Source organism: Dromaius novaehollandiae, chromosome 1, assembly GCF_036370855.1.
Source record: "Dromaius novaehollandiae isolate bDroNov1 chromosome 1, bDroNov1.hap1, whole genome shotgun sequence".
NCBI lineage: Eukaryota > Metazoa > Chordata > Aves > Casuariiformes > Dromaiidae > Dromaius > Dromaius novaehollandiae.
The window spans coordinates 14,185,259-14,206,690 of NC_088098.1; the positions used below are offsets into that span (position 1 = coordinate 14,185,259).

At 35.2% G+C, this 21,432-nt stretch overlaps 1 protein-coding gene across 2 annotated transcripts in view; it reads left to right on the forward strand.

The window, feature by feature from the left end:
• Positions 1-21,432, forward strand: part of TBC1D22A (TBC1 domain family member 22A) — a 193,342-nt gene that overhangs the window by 130,330 nt on the left and 41,580 nt on the right. Inside the window, exon 12 of one of the 2 annotated variants that reach the window (XM_026095358.2) lies at positions 16,429-16,524. The exons of the other annotated variant lie outside the window; for it this stretch is intronic. Coding sequence (XP_025951143.2) covers positions 16,429-16,524 — 96 coding nt within the window. The remainder of the gene's footprint in view (positions 1-16,428; positions 16,525-21,432) is intronic. 2 annotated transcript variants of the gene reach the window in all.

The window sequence follows — 21,432 nt, forward strand, 5'->3', positions numbered from 1 at the left end:
TCATGTACTCTTTTTTTAAATATACATGCATCTTCATAAATAAGCGTACACATTGTTATGCTTTATGTTTACTAACGTATTCTTTTGGTGAGAGGAGTGTGTTTATAAATGCCATCATTCAATGTGCTTCCATTTATTTTCCATGTAAAATTGCATTGGAAAGACATGATGTTGGGGTTTTTCCATTTAAATGCAGTAGCATCCACTAAGAAAGTTGCAATACCAATATTTCTGACGGCAACATGTGTTGGTGAAACTGATTGATTGTGTTAATCTTATCAAACTGTCAAAGCAATCCTTCTTACAACAGTCTTCTTCATAAGCCCATTAAACATTTGAACTCGTAAGCCTTTTATGCCTTTTCCTCAGCAGAAAGTAAGCATGGATCACTGTCAAAAGTGAAAAGGATTTAGAAATGAGAATATTCAGAAGGATTTTACTGGCAAGAAAATATATAACTAAGGGGAAAACCCATATCGTACCGGTTGCTCATTAGCACTACGATAAACATAAATTTACACCTGATATTTAAAAAAAAGAACCGATCTACATAATTTTGTAGACTTTTCTTAATGCAGCATCTTAATCAGTCATTTCATGACATTCTGTTTTTCTTCCTTTTGAGGACAGATTGTTTTATTGGCAGTGATTGATACAAAGTTAACATTATTTTCCTGTTTGATGATCTTTCAGCCTGAAGATAAAGACATACTTAAAAACAGCTTCCTTATAAGCTTTCTAATTTTGGTGTGAGGGTTGTTGGGTTTTTTTCCTAGTGAGTGAAATTGAGTTTTTCTTTATGGGAGATTGATAAGAATTCCAGAAAATTTTGTTATCCGCTAGAAAAAAAGTAGAAAAGAGCAACAGCAAACAGAGGAACATTGCATTAAGATTATGTTAGAGAAAGTATTTGGAGGGCTACAGTGGACACTGTTTTCAAAATTTGTAATAACTGTAATCCTAGGTTAAACTCAACTTGTAAAAAAAAAAAAAAAAAAAGTAAATCTTGGCAACAGTTGCACTATTTTGCATAAAGCACCTAAAACATCGTTTGAGATAATGTTGTGAACTGTATATCTCTGGGTACATTAAAATGTCTTTTTTAGTTTTTTGGTGGTTTTTTTGAGAGAGTTTGCTACCATCTCTTAATAGATTTTTCGTATTAACATTGGTTCAATCTACTACAATTAGCTTTATTTTAAAACTGGTGAATGGATGAAAGGTATTAATAGTAGTTGATCAATTTGAATAAATAAAGTCATATTTCAATATAAATGTGTCTTTGTGAACTATGATATGGCTGACAGTGCTTTTCAGTATTGACATGATGTAACACTTCAGAAAAATAAAAGCTATATTAATCTCCTGCTTAGTTCTGAAACTGATGCCCAGGAGTTCATTAATGTTGTGTTAAAAGAGTCCTGTAGCTCATCAAGCATGTGTCATAATTTTGGCCCACGTGCTGGGCGTCTGTGCAGGCGGCCTTGTTTGTTTGAATAACAGTATTTTTTGAAACCATGTGTGAACCATGCGTGCCTTCTTGTTCTGTCGCTGAGGGTTTTGGAGCTGCGATCTGTCAAGTGCCTTGATCCTGTTCTAGTTCAGCTTTATTGTTTTTTAGACAGGGTTAAGCTTAAGGAGGACATAGGGCTTGAAGCAGATGGGAAAGTTCAGAAGCTGAAATCCCTGCTGTCGCAAGCTGGAGGCAGGCCTGGTTCACCGGGAAAGCTGAGCAGTGCGTGCCCTGTATCACAGATGGGAAGCTGCAGCGCTGACCTGGGAGCGGGTGGGCAATGGATGTCTGAATGGCCTCGCTGGAAGCAGTCATTCTTACTAGGCCCCTTTCTACATGAAATGGGGTTGAATTTTACTGCTTGCACATGCTTATAACTATTCTTTATTAGGATACCTGTGTAATTAGGTTTTGTTGCTCACTTGTAATAAGAAAAGGACCATTTACTGTTTTCCCTTGATGTCCTCTCTTCTTTGGCTGAGAGTTCTCTCCAATGCTTTGCTTAAGAGTGTCACCAAAATACTATGTACCAAAATCTAGCACTACTTCAGATGCAATACATTTTAGCTGTATATTTTCACTAGGAAAGGAATTTTGTAGAGCTTTATCCTGAGTTTTGGTCTTTTTACAAGTGTGATTAAGTAGTACAGGAGACTATTTAAAACCTTTCTCTGGAAAAACATTTCACTGGATCGTTGTAGGTCCTCAAGAAAATGTCATCAGTAGAGTCACTCATGAAATTATAATATGTCTGCAGTACGCTGAGATGTTACTTCATGTTCTCAAAACACTGGTCAGGAGTCCCATTCACTTGCTACATCGACACCTTTTCCCTAAGAAGGGACACAAAGATTGTTCTCTGCTTCTCCAAGTAGGAGCTGATGCTGACAGATGCTTTACAGTAGAGAGACCTCATTGTATTCCCTTTTGCTCAAAAATGGACTGAGGAATGAAGTGCACTATTGAAATCGTCTGCTTCTGATTGAGTAATACAAGCTTAAAGCTGTTGCAGTCTACAGTACCATCCTTTCTCTTGATCCTTAACTCAAACACAATTTAAGTACGCTCATATTCAAGGAAGGTTTTTTTCTAGGGCCTTCAAAATATGTTAATAAAAATTTTAGTTGAGGGGGAAGATTCAGAATATTATGGTGACTGTGAGAAAGGAGAAGCAAAAATGCATTTGCTTGGAGATCATGAAGTATAGGACTTAGAGAATTATTGGACTTACAGTCCAGTGTTGACTTAATGTCTTAAAAGGGAATGGTTGTTCCCAGGATAGTTGCTGTGTTCTGTTTGCCCGATATGCTGATGCCTTTCCTTCATTCAGCCACTCTATCTTCTTGAGTTTTCCTCATGCAAGATTGTCTTATTAAATAATTTTTCAGTATCATTATGAAAATGAATTTGACTAAAATCTTTTAAAAATATTTAGTAGAAAGAATCCTTCTAGACAAAACATACTATTTTGTAGCTGATCAGAGAATGGGTTTGTCTGATAACTCTGTAACCACACAGTAGTCTAGGTTCTGGGGACATATTAGTAAAGATTTCCAAAAGACTAAATAAAATCCTTGTTTCGTTGAAAGCAACATGTACATCAGTAAACAGCATAGGAGGGGGACAGACTGAGCCACCAAAAGATGCTACTTATTATAAATAGAATATTGAAAATCATTCATTTTTGGATCTGCATCCTGATGTTTTCTTTTTTATTATAATGAGCAAGAGCTATGCTTAGGTCCTTTGATCAGCAAAAATAAAAAGAGGTTCAGGACAATTGTGTATTAACAGGTGAGATATTCTGTACTGAAATTCTAAATATCTTTCTAATAGAATAATTATTCAACCCATCCTTTTCTTCTGACAAATAGAACACAACGGCTGTCAGTTTTAGCTGTCTTATTAATTACATCACTTATATCAGCTTTAAACTCCCTTTATTAAACTGTTATATGCTCTACTTAGTGTATTATTCTATAGATAGTTTCCTAGAATTTTCACTTGAAAGGTATTTATTTTTGCCATGCATGCATTCCTCTGCAAGAGTGGGGGAGTGAAAGAACGTGCTCAGCGGATGAGGCTCATTGCTATTCTAACAGCATGGCCGTGCTCCTTTTGGAGGGCATTCAGTCCTTGGCATTCAGTCCCTCGCGCTGATGTGATAACAGAATAAAGGAGCTTTACAGCTGATTGAAGTCAAGTAGTAGGGCCGTTGTAAAGGCTCACAAGCAGATTACTGATGAATACTATTACTGCTGGAGGTTGGACTAGCAATTGTGCATGTCCATGCTTTCTCAGAGAGATTGAATAATGAAGAAGAGGTTGGGCTAACAATTATGAATTACCTATGCTTTCTTCTAGAGAGAAGATGATGGTGTCCATTTGGCTTCACATTGTTCACAGTTATATGATAAATGCTTACCAATACCTGAGAAAACTTCAATTTGTTTTTAAATGGTAACAAGAGTTGTGGCTGTATTATTTCTCCAGTTCTGAATACCAGAACTCCAAAAGATGATTGACTATTTCAGGAATTAATGGAAATCCACAGGTTTTTTTCATTTCTCTTGTGACAGGAGACAGATTGAAGGCTTAGAATTTATTCCAGTATATGGAACATTCTTTGCTTATAAACTGAGCAGATGGCTGAGATAAAATTGCAGACTCTTCTGCAGTTTAGTTTGGCTGAACATTTTTGAAACTAAAATATTTTATTTGTGTGTGATTGTCTTTTCTTGCAGAGAGAGAATATACAGGAAGCATTATGTCAAATTCCCAGTCTGGCTCTCATTTTTTTCTATTATGCTTGCAAGAACTGATGGAAATAGAGGATATAAAAACTTTGTAGGAAGTCTTATCATGTGCAAGAGAATAGCTCTTACTGCCTGTACTGTCTCTGATGGGTCCTTGGATATACACGAAGCCTCAGGTTGACCGGAGCTTTGAGGTGGGTTACCACAGCCTCTCCTCTCCCACTTGCAAGTGTTCCAGAAAGACTTTCAAACTCACTTAAAGGTGGGTTTTTATTAAATATAAGCTAGAATACTTAGTTTCTTAAATAGAAAGAATTTTGTGAGTAGTTAAGGGAGAACCAGAAGTAAAAAGAATTTATATGCAATTATTCCCCTCCTCAGTACATCTTTTTTGGGTAGGTTTGCTTCCAGATTTGATTTCTAACTTTGGCTGTCTACATTAACAAATAGTGTAGTGAAACAGGAGTGGATCTGAAATGCAAGCCACAAGTCAGTATGTGAAAGTACAAGGGAATAATTGTGAGATATGTTACAAAAGAAAACTTCTGATCCAAACCAAAACACTGCAGTATGTGTGCCTTTAATGAGTTTCCGAATCATAGCAAGGTCTTCAGAGTCATCTCTGTCCTGTAGCAGAGGTCTTTCATCACTTCTGAGTCCTGCTCCTGCTTCCTGCTTCCTCTCTTCAGTCTTTCTGGCTCTGGTTGGTGTGGGCCCCCAGTTCTTTGCTATATATGTATATTTTTTTCTTCTTCTGCTTTTTGGCTATGATCACTGGAACTTTTCCTTCCTAAGTGCCCTCAGTTGCTCCTATGGGAATCTCCCTTTCCCTCCAGAGGCATCCTCCTGACCTTCTGACATCTTTTTTTGGAAAGAAAAATAGCCCACACAAACTGAGAGCAGATCAGTGAAACCTACAATCTTTCAGAATAGCCTTAAATTGGATCTTCATAAATATCCATATGATTACTGTACACTGTATTCTATAACTTTAATATATCTTCTGTTGTTGTTGCTAGATGACAATAATTAGACTTGGTATGCTGTTATTTCTTTGCCCTTCATCTATCTTTGGAGAACAACAGCAGTAATTCTGTAGATCACGTTGATACCTCTGAATGAAAAAGGTATTATGAAAAGTAATAAATGGAAGTCATGCCTCCAACTTATATTTGCTCTGAATTTGTTTCTAATGGTATTTTTATGAAACACAATAAATATATAGTATTATAGCATTGAAAATGCAAGTTTTATTTAGTGGCTTAGGAAATAGAAATAATACCTTGACTAAGGTAAATAGATATAAAAAGCTATACAGCTGCTTTCTTGCATTCTAAGCAGAAATACATAGTTTGTTTCAGAGTAGAAATATGATCTAGTAGGTTAGAGCTATAGAGATAACAACTGGAAGGTCTGGGTTTTTTTGCTTCTGCATTTAAATATGGTCACGTCAGTTCTTTGTTTTGTCTTTTGCAAAAACTTATGGATGAAAATAGCCAGATGAATGCAACAGCCTGCCATTTTCTTTTCTTTCTGTAAATGGAGAACAGATTTTATTGAAAGGTGTTGTATATAAATTATAAAACACAGGACAGCTCAATAGAGACTGTATCTTCTGAGTATCCTTGAATAGATTTTCTTGTAGCTGAAAAGTTTTCATATACATTGTGCTGAAATATCTTTTGACAAAATTAAAATTAATATTTTCATGATTCTTAACATTTTAAGTTTAAATTCTAATTGTAGTCTTGTTTGTTAATAAACAGTTTTTTCTTCTTTCTAAATGGATTTTTCCTTTGTTCATAGTACTTTATCAAACCTGTGGAAAACCCAGTGTGTTAGTGGAAAACAAATCAATCTGTCCTTTCTGGAAGGTATAAACAACTTTCATTAATGATACTTTTTAAAGCTTAGATTGCAGGTGCAGAAAAATGTCTCTTAGGTATGTTTTAACTTCAGTTTCATGTTTCAGGGAAAAATCCTTTTCTGCTGTTAATGATAGCTTTTGTTTTATTTTAAAATAACCAAGCACACCTGCTTTTTACATAACACGTTCATAATTATAAACCTTCATGTGATTTTTTTTGAAACTTTTATAAAATATTTTTTGAAATATTTCATTGCATGCTTTCTTACTTTTTGAAGCTAAATATTTGCTTTAGTTTGTGTTTGAACAGTTGCAGTATACTTTTATGTCTTGAAGTTTTATGTGTGATTATCAGTATCATATTTGAATACCTTCCATGTGAATTAGGGATGCACTGTAAAGATGTTTTCCACCTTGTGGATTCCCTTCAGTATGCCGTGGTATTGAGTCCTGACTCATTACACATGCCTTCTTCATTTCACTTATTCTAGCTGGGCTGCAACTTTTTTCCCCCAGCCACTGCTCTTTGTCTGTGGTTCCTCCACCCCTTTATGGACACACAAATCTGCAGCTGATATTCCTGTGGGCTCTCAGTGAGCTGTGCCTGACCAACTCCTGCTTCCCCCTTGTTTCCATAGTAGCAACATCTTGCCCTTTTTCAGAAATGAGTATACTCAGAAATGAGACACCTGGAATGAGTGATGTTGTTGGCTTTTGACATCGGCCCTTTTATAAGGCTGCAGTTTTGCAGAAATGCAGCTATGCCCGAGTGATGATACCTGAGTGCTGGACATGGCTGAAGAGTAGCTGGCTACTCTGTTCATGGTTTTTATGGATTTTTTCTGCTGTTTAATCATCGGAGATAATGTTAGCTGCTTTGTGCATCTGCTTGCTTTAGTTTCTGTGGCATTATCAGTATGTTTGTCATAATAAAAGCTGAATGAAATGCAAAGCGCCCAGGCCGAGGAGTGGTGTTATGTCACGTGGTCACAAAAAGCCCTTGGTGCAATTAAATCATCATCAACAGACAAGACTGAACATTCAGCCAAATTGCCATCTAGGCAGAGACTAATCAGATAGTCTCTGTCTTCTGATTTGCAAGAAAGCAGTGTCTTCATGAGGAAGCATTAAGATTTATGCAGGCCAGCAAGTAGAGGAAAACACTGGTTCCAGCTACTTCCTCGTCTCTAGTGGAGTCCTGGCGATCAGGAATTAGGGATTTTATCACTATTTTGGAGACTGTAGTATAGTTTAATGGTGAGAGAAGGGGATAAAAAAGCAGGTGTGGTCCTTCTGAGAAGCCATGTATCTTGAATATCTTTATAAGGGTTGTGCTAGAAACTTGTATGTTGTTCTTGGCTCTGTATCGTGATTAGGGTTCTGTTAGCCTGGAAGACAGGACAGGGTGATCATAGATCCTGCTTAATTACTTTTTTGGTATTTCTGTTTACCCTATCCTAGCCGCTTACCATCTTAGTCAGGAAGACCAGAAGATTTGTCAGAAAATATCTGATTAGATATGATGGGCGTATTTGTTTGGTGTTACTTAAAAACTCAGTGGAATAGTTCCCTTATAGCTCTGTTTTGAGTAGCTAATTTAGTGTCTTTTGCTAAAGCTATAATCAATTAATCAAACAATTAACTATTAGACGACTATTTCAGTATCTCTGAAATCCTGGGCTGAAAGCTTCAGTGGTTGTCTTGTGCTTGGTTTGTGTATTTCAGCAAAATGCGATAACTGATGACTATCTGCAGAGAAGAATATGATTGTATTCTTTTTAATGAACCAGCAATTTAATGCAAAAAAATCAGCAATCCTATCATTTAGTATAAAGGAAGACATGTAAATGAGGCCAGTGCTGAAATTGTGTTTAAACAAAGCTGACAGTTTCTGTATTGTACCCATTAATTAATTTCCCAACATCAAGGTTCTCTGGGAATGAACTGGAAAAATAATTAAAATGATACATGAGGTAAACAGTTTAGAAATTCAAAAGGTGAAGTAGGGAATTAGCTTAGTAAATATTAGGCATACTGCTTATTTGTGCTCATTTGCCTTTTAAAAGCAGGTTATTGAAGAAGTATGATCTAATTTTGGTTCCGATGAAGATCTTTAGAAGTTTTTCTCATAGGAGGAAAAATTGAAATATTCTTTTCTAATAAATGGTGCCTGCCTTTTACACCAACAGTCATCTTAAAGCAGGTTAACGTTTATATGAAAATATTTTGCCTCAAAATGCAATTGTTCAGAATTAAATCAATTGGAATGTATTTTTACCAATGATCTGGATTTAGTGTGTGCCTTGGTAAGGTAAATCGTATCTCTAAGTAGAATTCTGTGAATAAAAGCAGTTTTTGAAGTTTGCCGAGCAGTCAGAAGGGGAAAAAAATCCAGTGTGACACAGCTTTATTTCTTTCACTGCATTTTTGGCCAGTTAATTAGTGTCAAGTCACTACTTGAGATTGAATTTAAATATTTAAATATTTAATTTCAAATGAAATTAGTAATTTCAGATATAATTAATAGGTTCTTAATTAAAAGAAAGCTTCAAAACAGCTATTTTTCCAGCTGGACAAGCATTTCAGAATAATTGAAGCCCATATATAAGCCTAGCTTAAAATAAAAGAGCACTTTGAAATAAATGTTCTTTCTGTCACTTAATGTAGATGAAACATAGATGTACGTTAAGTTTTGGTATCCCAGATGTGCGTGCCATTGGAAATATTTTGTCCAGAAGTTTTGACTCAAATCTGTCTTATAGCCTATAGAAAAAAGATCTGAGTAAATTAAGTATGCAAAATAAATTCATCTGGAAAACAGCCAGAAGGTTTGACTTTCAAAGTGTGTGTACGTTTGAGGCTTACCTATACAATTGCTTGTGTCGTCGTCATCTTTCCTCTTCCAGTTTGTGTGATCTGGCTTCCGAACACTTCCCATGGAGGAATTTACTCAGGACTAAGGAGTGTAAGGGAGTGCATTCTTCAGCTTTATGCACATGCAAGAAATGCAATGCATTATATGCCTGTGCTTTCTGCTTTCAGGGAAAATAAAGAGCATTAGCATTGAAGCACAGCATTAAGTGCACAGCATCAATTTGCCAGACCTAGTAGCACAATGTTCTTTTGAACATTCTTAGCAGAAACAGGAAATGTGAATACTGTTGATGTACATGTTTTTTAAAAATAGTTGTTCTTCTATAAGGGGAAGAGGAGTAAGGGCTGAGATAATAACTTTTCCATGGTATTTTGGCTCTACAAGATCTTTCTGACCTGAAAATCTTAGTTTCCGTTACAGATTCTCAAGTGCTATGAAGTTGTTTGGATCAGGTTTGGTTTTAATGAAAGGATCAAACAGGCCCAGAAATTCTTCTTATTAACTGGCAGGCGTTTGAATCAGGAACAGCTACGTTTTGGTCTTACCTACAGATTGTAAATTGGTTTATTTTAATTTTTTTAGCATAAATCGTCCAACTTTGTTACTGTGTTATTATCAGATTAGATATAGTTTAGACAAGTGCTGTTAGTCAGTTGTTGCTTTTAGGTTCATCCCCCTGTGAATAGTCATAGTGAAATTATTACAAAAAATAATCACAAGTGTGGAACAGATTGCACTTTTTTTTCATCAGGGAACTAAGTATGAGACCTAAGGCAACTAACTTCATTCTGTTTCATCTTAATCCTGTTTATACTTCTAAGCTTGACCCAGAGAAATTAAATGAACTAATGTTTATAGTAACAACTGGAATAATTAATGTCTCTATGTCTGTGAGAAATGCTCAGAATCCCCTGCTCTTTCAACATACCTTTTGTACCAAATTTTTTCCTTTATGTTTTGACTTTCCAAAGCATTTCCTGAACCATCCTTGAGTAATGTTTAAGGACAACCTGATGGTATAACCAAATTACTGATTTAAGTCATGAACTAGATACTCTTTTAATACATTGCTGTAAATGTTTTGTTAATAAGACTTTAATAAACTTTGTTATGTTACGTTATTGCTACAAATTAGCCTGCAGAGATTTTTCTTTGTAAACAAAAGCAATCATAGAAGACAGTCCAAAGCATGCCAACTCAACAAAAATGTATCTTTTATATAAGTACTTTTATGTATAACTGTAAAATTCTTTTTAACATGTCATCACAAAAATTTAAATTTTTATCACCACAGGATAATCATAGTTTATTTATATGACTAACTGTAAAGCTGAGAAGTGGGAGAAGACTACACTAAAATATAGTGTTCTCTAAAGTTAATCATAATATTCTTTCGCCATAAGTAACTATCACATGGCATAACTTTTGTGAAGAGAAGTTAAACCTCACCACTATATTAGAATTCTTTAAGAGCCAGCGAGCATATGCAGAAGATTGATGTAGTCTGCTCAGATTTCTGAAAGCAGTGGACAGGATTCTTCACAAAAGGCTATTAAAGAAAAAAGTACTGCTGTGGGATTAAAGGGAGTGCCCGCGTATGGATAATAACTGGCTGAAAGATAGAAAGCAAGTGGGTAGGAGTGAGCAGGCAGGTTTCAGAATTAAAGGAAATCACAAGTGATATCCTACTGGAGTTTGTGCGTAGGCTTTGTGTTGTTTCCCCTGTCATGAGTGGAAAAAGGATACCGTCGTGAGAAAACGAAGTTTGCTGACAGTACCCTATTATTCAGAATAGTAGAGGTGAGAGGCGGACAGCAAGGAGTTGCAGAAGGACTTGGTGCCGCTGACCAGCCGGGCAGTAAGTGACAGGTGGAATTGCATGTAGACTAATATAAAGTGATGCTGTGCAGGGTGGAGGGGGACAGTCCTAATTTTAGCTGTGCAACAATGTGCTTCAGGTTAACTTTTTTTACACTCAAGAGCAAGAGGAAAATGTCAGCTTGGCAGCAGTCAGTAAAGAGAGAAAAAAAAATCAAAGGCTAGGAATTATTAGGAAAGGGAAAGAGAACAAACCTCACTATGCAACTATATACATGGATGCTTTGTCTGCATCTTAAATGCTGTGTACAGTTTGGAGCCTGTTTCAAAAATGGAAAAATATAGGAAAGGATGCTTAAGAAGGATGAGCAAACGTGGCAGAACCTGTTTAGGAGGAATGGTGGAAAAATTCTAGTCTGCAAAGAAGACAAAGGGGAAAATGGCAGAGATATAAAGGGGGAAAAAGATGAATAGTGTGAATAAAATGAATAGGGAATGGATGTTCATACTGTCTGTCAATGCAGTAACTGAAGTGCTTTGAATAAAACTAGTAGGTGTGAGGTTCAAAACAGACATGCTATATAGCATGTACTTACGTTTTGGAATTCTTTGCCACAGGACAAAGAATTGTTTTTTTTCACAGTTGCAAAAAGCTTTGGGGAGATTGCTGATGACAAACCTGTTGTTGGCTATTAAATACAAATGCTCTACAGCTTGTCTTGAGGTAGCTGAGCAGGAAATCACTGAAGGGCAGAAGAGTACCCTGGGGAGGTATTGCACTCTTTTTACACTCTTTTCTAGTCATCTGCTAATGGTCACGTCACTGCTGGAGATAGGACACTTAGCTAGATGGACTTCTTAGTGATGTGCTAGTGCTGTGTTGACTGTCAGACTGTTTTAAAACAAGAAACTGAGTTTTGATAGCAAATTGCATCTGTGCCTAGGAAGTCAGAGTTCATGACTCATGGAAAAGGCAAATTTTGGAGGAGAAGCCAACACATGCCGCACTCTCCATGATGCTCCTGCGCTGGTTTCTCTCTTTCTGCCGTAGATTTCTTAGATATTTGGGAAAAAATACTTAACAATCTTTGCAACTAGACTGCCTGTTCTTTGTAATAGAGTAATAATTATGAACAGCATAATTTGCTTTATTCATCTGTAATCATAAAAGGCTTGGAAGTCCTTGAGTGTGAGCCATTAGGAGAGCGTGAAATGCGGTGTTTTCAATACTTATCCCAGCACATAGCATTAATCATTCTGGGTCCTTCAAAAATAACCTACTATTGCACATATTCTATTGACAAATATAATACCACGAGTTATTATCCTTTTTAAATGTTGAAGTATCCAGGGTATGGGAGGCAGGTTAAACTAATCGTTGACTAGACAATAATCAGTCTAGTCGTGCTGCAAGTTTTGCCATGCACGTTCTTTCAGTGATTGTCTAATTCAAGAAGTTTGGGGAGTGCAGTATAAAGAATCCCTTTCATCTCAGCTGCTGAGGAAATCCAGCTTTTGCAGGGCAATGCAATATTTGTGGTGTTAACAATCTAAATGATTTTTATCGATAATGACAGATAGTTCTTAGATAATGTGCTCTGAGTCGTCGGTAATATGTTCAGAATAAGTCTTTGGGAAGGTTGTATATCTGTCTTGAGATCTTTTGCTAAAATATTTAAATCAAGGTCATTGTTTATATTTGATTTTAAATAGCTTTTAGCTTGTAGTCTGCATTTTTGTACAGTTAGAGATCAAACTATTTGTAACTTCAAAAGCTACAAATGGAAAAGTATAATAGGTAGCAGGTGTTAGAAAAGGCAATTATGCATTAGCTGTTTTACTCAATTTTCAAAACTGTCTGAAACTATCCATTGGAAATACTTTGTAGCTTCGTCTTATCTCTGAAGCATGATGAATTTTTAAGTCTATAGGGAATATGCATTTTTTTCTCTAATGAATTGCATATTTAAATCTATTTGGTTTCATTTAAAAGAGCTGAAGAAAATTGTATTGAAAAAAAAGGCTGAAGAGGAAAATTTCAAGAGAAAACAAAGTTTTTTTATATACTTCCAGATATTCTTTCTGCATTTCTTCATAAATATTTTCAGTTTTCATAATTAAAATTTTGAGTGTATTTGTTTTTAATTTTTTTTAAACTCTTGATTTTCCAGCTATGGAAGGACTCTCTTTATTATATGATAATAGACTGAACTCTTGGGCTTAAAATGAGAATTTTAGAATATTGTCACAAAAGGAATACTATGATTATCTAATTTGACTGCTTATGTAAATAGTTTGTGAGTCAGTGTAACAGAGAGCAAAATAAACATTTTTGAGACAATTACTGTAAATTGACTTTGAAAGCAACATTTCAGTCTCTAGACACGTTTCTTTAGTCATCACCCCTTTTCTCCTCTGCTTTTGAAGAACACATATAATGTTGGAATTAAGAGGGATGGAAAATGGAGGATTAGTACATATTAATACTAGCATTGGAGGAAAATAAATGTTCCTTGCAGGTCCCTCTTTCTTGCTCATGTGACGTAATAAAAGAAATTTAAATCTTTATTATATTGTGCTAGGATAACAAATAATCCAATATATAGGATAACAAATATTCCAATATATGAAATATCCTGAATAATAATATTTTTTAATGAACTCATAGCAAGGATGACTTACATAATGGGGACAAATTTGAAGCTATGCTGGATTGTGTTACTTAAGGATGCTGTGAAATGTCCTTCTTTTGGAAGACTTCAAAATAAGCTTTTAAAGTTGTTAAGGAGTAGTTTAGATTTAGTTCATTCAGAGTTTGGGACAACAGGACGGATTGTGTGGCCTGTTTCATGTATTGTTTCTATTTATTTTGGTTAATGTTTTTTAATTTTTGACAACTTTTATCTTAATGCAAGTAATTTCCTTAGTTACCTGTCGTCTTTATTCCTTCTTTCTTTTCTGTTGTCTGATCCTTGCTCTCCCATCATCCTGTCCATCATCTTGAAAGATGTATTGTTTTGTTTCCTGCCTTTAGAATATTCAACTTCCTACTTCTACATCTGCAAAAATAGTTTTATTCTTCTTTATCTGCCTTCACCTGCATTTCTGTTCCCTTCTTTTTCTGTTCAACAACCTCAAACCACCTTTATTTGCTGGCTCTGTCCAAGCCTCCATCCCACAACCATTATTTTCTCTCTTTAATTGCAAATGCTTACGTCGATGCCCTCCTCTTCACAGTTACCCATTCCCTAAAGTAGATCTAAACAGAGAGTGTAGTTCACCAAATGCTGCTACCTTTTTCTCCAGCTTTGGTCATTGAACTGGTTCTTACTGTGCCAGAAATTCTTCACCAAGGACAGTGTATGCCCCCGCGTCAGGCTTCTGGGACATGTCGCTTGAGTTAAACTGCCTTTGTTTAACTTAGTGATTCATGTCTACGTATGATTATGTTTTGTTGTACAGATTGTAGACTTGAACACACTCTATTTCGCTGGACATTGCCATCCTGTTTGCCGTCCAGTCTTGAAGACAGTTGTCACTTTTGCAAGACCATATTCTGTATTGCACAATACTAGAAACATTTAATGTATGACTAAAAGCTACTACCAAAAAGGACATTTTTTAAATTCATAGAAAAAGTGAGAAATTAGTTATAATTCAGTGCTAAGAAAAACTAGAAAACAATTATCGTTTATAGACTTAATTTAAGAACATTTTGAATATTTTCTTGATTTATCATTTTTAGATGAAAAAGTTCTAAAAGTAGCAATATTTTCTTTTTTAAATTCAGCCTTTGAAAGTTCTGTAAATTTGTTTACAGAATAAAGTAGAAAGAGGGGTTTTTTTCTTTGAATAGGCTTTCTGCATTTTTAGAGTTGAGAGAATTTCTTAAATACTTCCATAGTAATGTCTGCTGTGATAGGTGGTAGCACCACTTTTCCTTCAACTATGTCTTCTTGAGATAACATTTTTATGTTTTTACATATATTAACTTTCCATTCCGAGGAGAATGCCAGTGCTGAAGTAAAAGATGTGGATTTTTCAGGAGGATGGCAGTGAATACATGATACTAAATTCTGTAAAATTTAGTTTTAATGTTGTAAATTGAACTTTATTTTGACATTGCTGATTAAGACAAGCTCTAAAGAGAAGTCTTTTTAAAATTATTATATGCTCTGTCTGTCTGTCCCAGGATTTTATAATGTGTTATCATGTTATTCAAGTACGGTTTTCATAGAGAAGGAAAAATATCAAGGGATCTTATAATCAAAATATTCCTTTTCTGTTTCCAAAATAAAAGCATTTCTATTTTCAGTTCAAACTACACTTTAAAACTTAACACTTCCCTGAAAATAATAGGCACTATCTCATCTTCTCTCTTATCAATGTGGACAGGATGATGTTCAGCTTCTGTAGCTGCCACCATGGTGTTTGTACCAACCTCCTATAGTGTAGTAAAGTAACTGCACTTTTATCTGTCAAAGGTGGAGAAAAAGGAAAAGGATAAGACGGAGAAATCCTTTCCCTCTCCACCTTTAATTGCAGTGGGGTTACTTTACTGTACAGCTTTATGAATATTATGTAGTAGTAAGTTGTATCAGTCCACTTACTTTACTTGAGTAGAACACTATTTTTCCTAAGCAATAAGATGCAATTCTGAAATGACCAGTACCGAATATGGGAAAAAAACCATCTGCTCTGTTTTGAAAAGGTGTGCTTAGGAGATCTTATGGATTATTTAGATATCAGCATTTAAGTACCTTGCATTTGTCAGGTTCTGTAGCTTAATTTCATAATTATTTTTAAATGGTATTTTAATGAGATTTTATGTAGCATTAGTTCACAGCGATCACATTGATAATTTAATGTCATAATTATTTTTTCAGTTCCAAGTGGAATGGGAAATAAAAAACTTATTCAATGAAGTCTTTTAAAAGTACAATCACAAGTTTGTCTAAACTCTTTGGAATGATCATGAAAACTTAATTTCTAGTGTGAGTTTTATAAAGTGACTGTATGTGGTTACTGGAAGTAGAGTAGAAAGAGGCAGATGTGTATAGAAATCTGAGTTGTGAAAGGTTTTAGTTGTGTTACAAGGAGTAGAACTGGAGCTCTTTTTGTTTTTTGTTTTTTACTTTAGTAAGAACCTCTCAGTCAGTCAAATATTGACCACGCTGTATATTTATAAAATGCTTAATAATTTGGCATAGCAGAATTTGTAATCAAAAAGCTATTAGTATAAAATGGAACTACCACACTTACTAATGGAGATGAAGCATACATTCACGCTTCAGTGTTGAACTAGATAATGCACTATTTCATGATGGATACAAGCTAATGGACAAAAACAGAAATGGAAGAAACACATCTATAAAGAATGAGCTGAAGTTTGAGAAACAGTGCGTACCTCACCTTAATTTGGGATCAGATTATACCTATGAATAGGTTTGGCACAGATGAAATAGCGTATTTGCAATATGAAAAGAAATAGATTTAGCTGAGAATTTTAGTTGGTATTGCATGGCATAAAAATACATTTGGGGTGTTATGTATGTCGATGAAAACTGTGACTTTGTACATTGAAATATTTTCTTTTCAGTCTGAACCAGAGGGTTTTTCTCACTTCCACTTGTACGTCTGTGCTGCCTTCCTTGTCAGGTGGAGGAAACAGATACTGGAAGAGAAAGACTTTCAAGTAAGTTAAGACATTTTTGTGATACAAAAAATTGGGGATATTTTTCAAGCACAGGGTGGTATCTATTAAATTTAGGCTCATAGGTTTACACGAGGATGAATTTATGACAGAGCAGTAGCAGTTGCGCCAAGACTGATGATGTCTGAGTGTTTGAGAGAGTTGCTCCAAAACTGTTTAAACCTGAAGTGATTGACTGTAAGCAGTGAGAGATGAGTTTTCTTTGTCTGCTCTGAAAAAATTGCTGCTCAAACTGAGAAGATGATTTCCAGATGTACTACAATAAGAAAAGCTTTGGTATTTCATAGAGAGATTTTCTGAAAAGGTAACTTGAGGTTGTTTTTTATTTTTTTTTAATCTTAAATGCTGCACTGGAGTTACTTATTTATAATTTTGCATCTGCATAATGTAAGAGCACACTGACAAAATGATGTTCTTTCTTTCAGAAATGCTAGGCAAGCAGTCTTTTAAAATAAGGCCTGTTCTCAATGGTAAATAAAAGGCCTGTAAGAGTATTTATTTCTGGTCCCTATGTTTCAAAACCTTTCTTACATTTGTTTAGCAAAGAGCATGTCAGGTAGTAATTTGGAATGGGATTTTAACAGTGTAAAAAGGCAAATAATTTGCCTACTCGTGTAGTTCAATTATATCTGTGAACTGGAGATGGTGTACTTTCACAGAGGTACTTTAGATTGACCTTTACTTTGATACACATGCAATACCTAAAAGGAATTAAAGGCCCGAAAAACGCCAACTGTGAGCAAACCATGCTGCAAAGTTTGCACCATTTCCTGCTCTTGGGAAATGTCCTGTTACTGGCTTCTTTTCCCTACAGCTGACTGAACTCTGTTGCCTTGTACAAATGCACCATCGTGTAAATCTGTTCATCAGTTTAATCTATTTTATATTTCTCCATAAGGTGATTTGTTCAGAGCATTTTAACTGCTGTTGCTCAATTTTGCAATAAATTAACGCCTAAGAGTACAACACAACAAATGAGATTTATACTACCTCCTAACATTATCATATTGTCTCATTTTGTCAAAAAACAACCTAAATGTTGGTAGCCATGCCTCTCTACTATAATTGTTCCCATTAAGTTTTTTTGAGGTGATTTCCTTTACCAAAGCTCATAGCATTTTTCCCTTTCCCAGCAAATACAGGACAACTATGTTAAAAATAAATAATAATCCTAGGGTAAAGTACTGTGAAGGTTTGTTTTGTTCTGCTTAAATATGTTCAGATTTGGTCATTCATGTAATAAGTTATTTCTTTATGGTTTAATTTCCTTAAAAGCTACTAAAATAGAGTGTAAATTATATAAATCAGGAACACTCTGGAACACATTTATTTGTTAAACAGCTTTAGGTTACTTACCACATAAAAATGCGCTTAGCCATTTCAAGGTTTTGTAGACAAATGCTACTTTTATCACTATCTTGTTGTTATCACTAAAAGGTCTGGCCTTCTTTATTGTGTAATGTGACCTTTTAAAATAACTGAAGTGTTATCCACTCTCCAGATGATACTTGTCTCCCACAGGCCAAAATAAAATCTGGTATTCTTCCACTTTGTTAATAATAGCTGTATAGCCCATTGCCTGGTCTACCAAGTAGCTATCTAAAATAATAGTGGGTTAAATTACACCTGAAAACTGGGAAGTTCCAAATGTGCTGCTGGAGTGCTCAGGTTGCACATGATTCGTATTATTCAGAAGTCACGGTAGGTTTTGCATTGAAATTTTGTGGTCCGTAGATTATATTGTGAATCATCAAAACATGCATCCAGCAATCTCTGTGGCCCATAGTGTGTGTTGTATTCCTTTTTCTGCCTGCCGCACAGATGATGCAAGTCTCTCCTAAATGTCAGCCTGAGGGTCTGGTGCTTTCGTACAAACTGGGAAGACTTGTGCTTTTTGTTTCTTTTCCACATCTGTTTGATCCCTTTCAGTAGAATTTAAAATCTCACAGGCATTTTAAGGCAGAATGATTTCCTCAGTGGGACGTCAGGTGTGGTGATCTGCCAGATGGGGCACTGAGCAGAGTTTGAACCAAAGATCAGTATTTAAGAACTTGACTATGTAACACTTTATTATTATTTGATGAAGTATGTGTTACCAGTATGAGAGACAGGAGGGTGACGGAAAATAATTTTTGCTCTTAACATATTTCCCTTCTTTTAAGGTTTTAGGTAGATGAACAAAGTCTTGCTGCAACCTAAGCTCTCAGTTAATCTATTTGTTATTTATTTTTCTTCATATGAACAGATTAATTATAGACTTATATGCTAAATGTTCATGATAGCAATTCCTTAATACAGACTCTGTGTGTGTGTACGTGATTTTTTTTTTCTTCTCCCTGCAGTGTTGTGTAGTGGAGAAAGAAAATTTTGCAGTGAAAGGAGTCGGGTTGGGTGGGCTAGTCATATGAAATGATACAACCTCAAAACTGTTTGGTACTTGGTTTACATCTGTAGAACTAAGTATTATTATATTAAATAAAATAAGTGATGGTGAGAGAAATAGGTAAATAAGTAGAGAAAGAAATTATGTACAAGAAATACTGATTTTTTTTCAATTATAACATCTTAAAAGCAATAAAAACTAAAAAGGTAATGGAATTAGGTGTATTAGGAATTCTAGTTTGTCTTTTGAACACTACCAAATGTATTAACTCTGACCCTGATACTGCAATGCTGTTATGTTCTTAGTTTGATTTGCTTTTAGGACTCCTGGTGATTTAGGTGGAGCTATTTGCAGTATATGAAGTTAAACAAATTAGTAAACCCCTGCTGATTGAAGGCCTGTTATTAGTAAATAAATGTTCTATGTTAAGTATCTTGCATATAGACCTATTGTCTGATGTACTTCATACTGTCAATGAAATATGAGAGTGCAAGCACTGAAGTATGTGTTTCATGCTAATATTGTAAATATATATGGTTTTATATTGAATTTATAGACATACGTCTGAATTTAACAGATATTTTGCCTCCTTACATTTTAAATTAAAATCTATTTAGGATTTTGTTAAAGATTCAAATAGGAATTTGAGGAAGGAATTTGTTAAAGGTTCAAATAAATGGGCAATATTAGCTGCTAAATTTCAAATACTCATTTGATACAAATTATACAGGGATAGATATTCATATGTTTCTATAGTTTTGGATAAAAGTATCCATACAGCTAAGTTGTTTATTTTAAATTGTAATTTGACTTCAGCTTTTTATTAGGTGAAATACTGAGCAATAAAAGAAATGTAACACCTTCTCTAAATAAAGTTGTCCCTCTAAATTTGTAAATTATCAGAAAAAGTGAATTAAGATGTGAAATGTTCCACCCTTAAAACACTATCTGATCATTGTTGAATTTAGCAGTATGACGGAAAAAATCCTGCGCATTTCAGTAGCGACAGAAAGATTAGTGAAATTGGTTTGAGGAAGGGGTCAGTGTCTTGAGCAAGACTGATGAAAGATTTCCTCCCAGTAGCACTGTGCTATCTTCACCTCCAGTGAGAATTTTGTGTCTCAGCAGATGGAGAAAGGATGACTGAAAAGCATGCTGCAGTAATTAGTTATCCCAGTATGGCATTCAGTTCTTGAATACCAGTTTTAATGAGAACTAGGAAAAAAGTCGGTTCACTTGTCTGTTTTTGTAAGCTTGAATTTTCCCTGTCAATGTCAGGTTGATGTTTCACCGGAAAATGTATGTCACATCTTCTAGATTCATTTGGCTATTTCCAGTAACTCTTTCATGGCAGCTCATCTGATTTGACCAGGAATCCTGCAATTGTTAGGGGAAGGGAGGAGAGAAAGGCTACCGTTACGCCTGTTTAATCTTAACTTTTTCCTTCTATCCAGTCATTGCCACACAGGCATGCAAACAGTTGTGATTACCTTTGACCAGGTGCTCAGGGCAAACCTATAAAATATTGCACAGATAGCTTTCTGTACAGATTCCTTTATCTACAAGGTGGTATCCCTGTAATTTCCAGTTCTGGCTTTCTGTATGTAATAGTGTAAGTGTATATGTAATTTTTGTACTTCTGGAAGGGATTTCCTGTAACTTTATGGTTGTTTGATATCTTGAATTCTCAAACCTAGGTACTCTGTAAAATGACTCTTCTGAATATTGTTATTTGTGATAGACACAGTACTTCCACGTCATACAAAGCAGTTTAACTGAATTTCAGCACCAGTCCTTTCCACCAGCCCAATACTTTTGGTATTTTGTGGTTTAAAAAAGAAAGAAAGAAAGAAAGAAATCTGGTATCTTTAAGACTCAGGAATTGCGAGGACAGATTTCCAGAAATGATAGCCATGTGTGTCTTCCAGCACACTTCCAAAAGCTGATTTGCTTACAGCTGCCCTTGGTGAAGATAAAAAGTGCCAAACTGCTGTTCTGTTTTTTGTTAAGGAAGGTGATTATGATGAGGAATGGTAAAGAAAACTTTTCAAATTTGGATTTATAAGAGGAAATAAATTTAAGCAAGAAGGTGGGAAGACATGTCTTCATCTCCCTCAGGGCAAGCCAGCATTTTGCTAACCCGTTCTTGCTGTTGATACTAATGGAAAAGTAGAAATACTACTCTTCTAATGAATTCCGTATTAGGTAAACTGTATTCAGGTCATTTATATTCTTCTAGCAAAGTGAAGTAATTTGTATGCAGACATAGGATACTTAATTCTGTACCCTAGGTTCATTCATTCAATGTCTTATTTTTCCTGGGGAAAACAGCAGCCAAGAATACAATCCATTATATTTTTGTAGTTAAAAAGTCTTTCTGCATTTTCTTGATAAATTTAGATGTTATATGATAGACGCCAAGGTGCAGATACCCTGGAAGAAAAATGTCCTTTTGTTTTAAATTAGTATGGTCATCTCAAGTCCATGAGTAGGTGAAGGCTGACCAA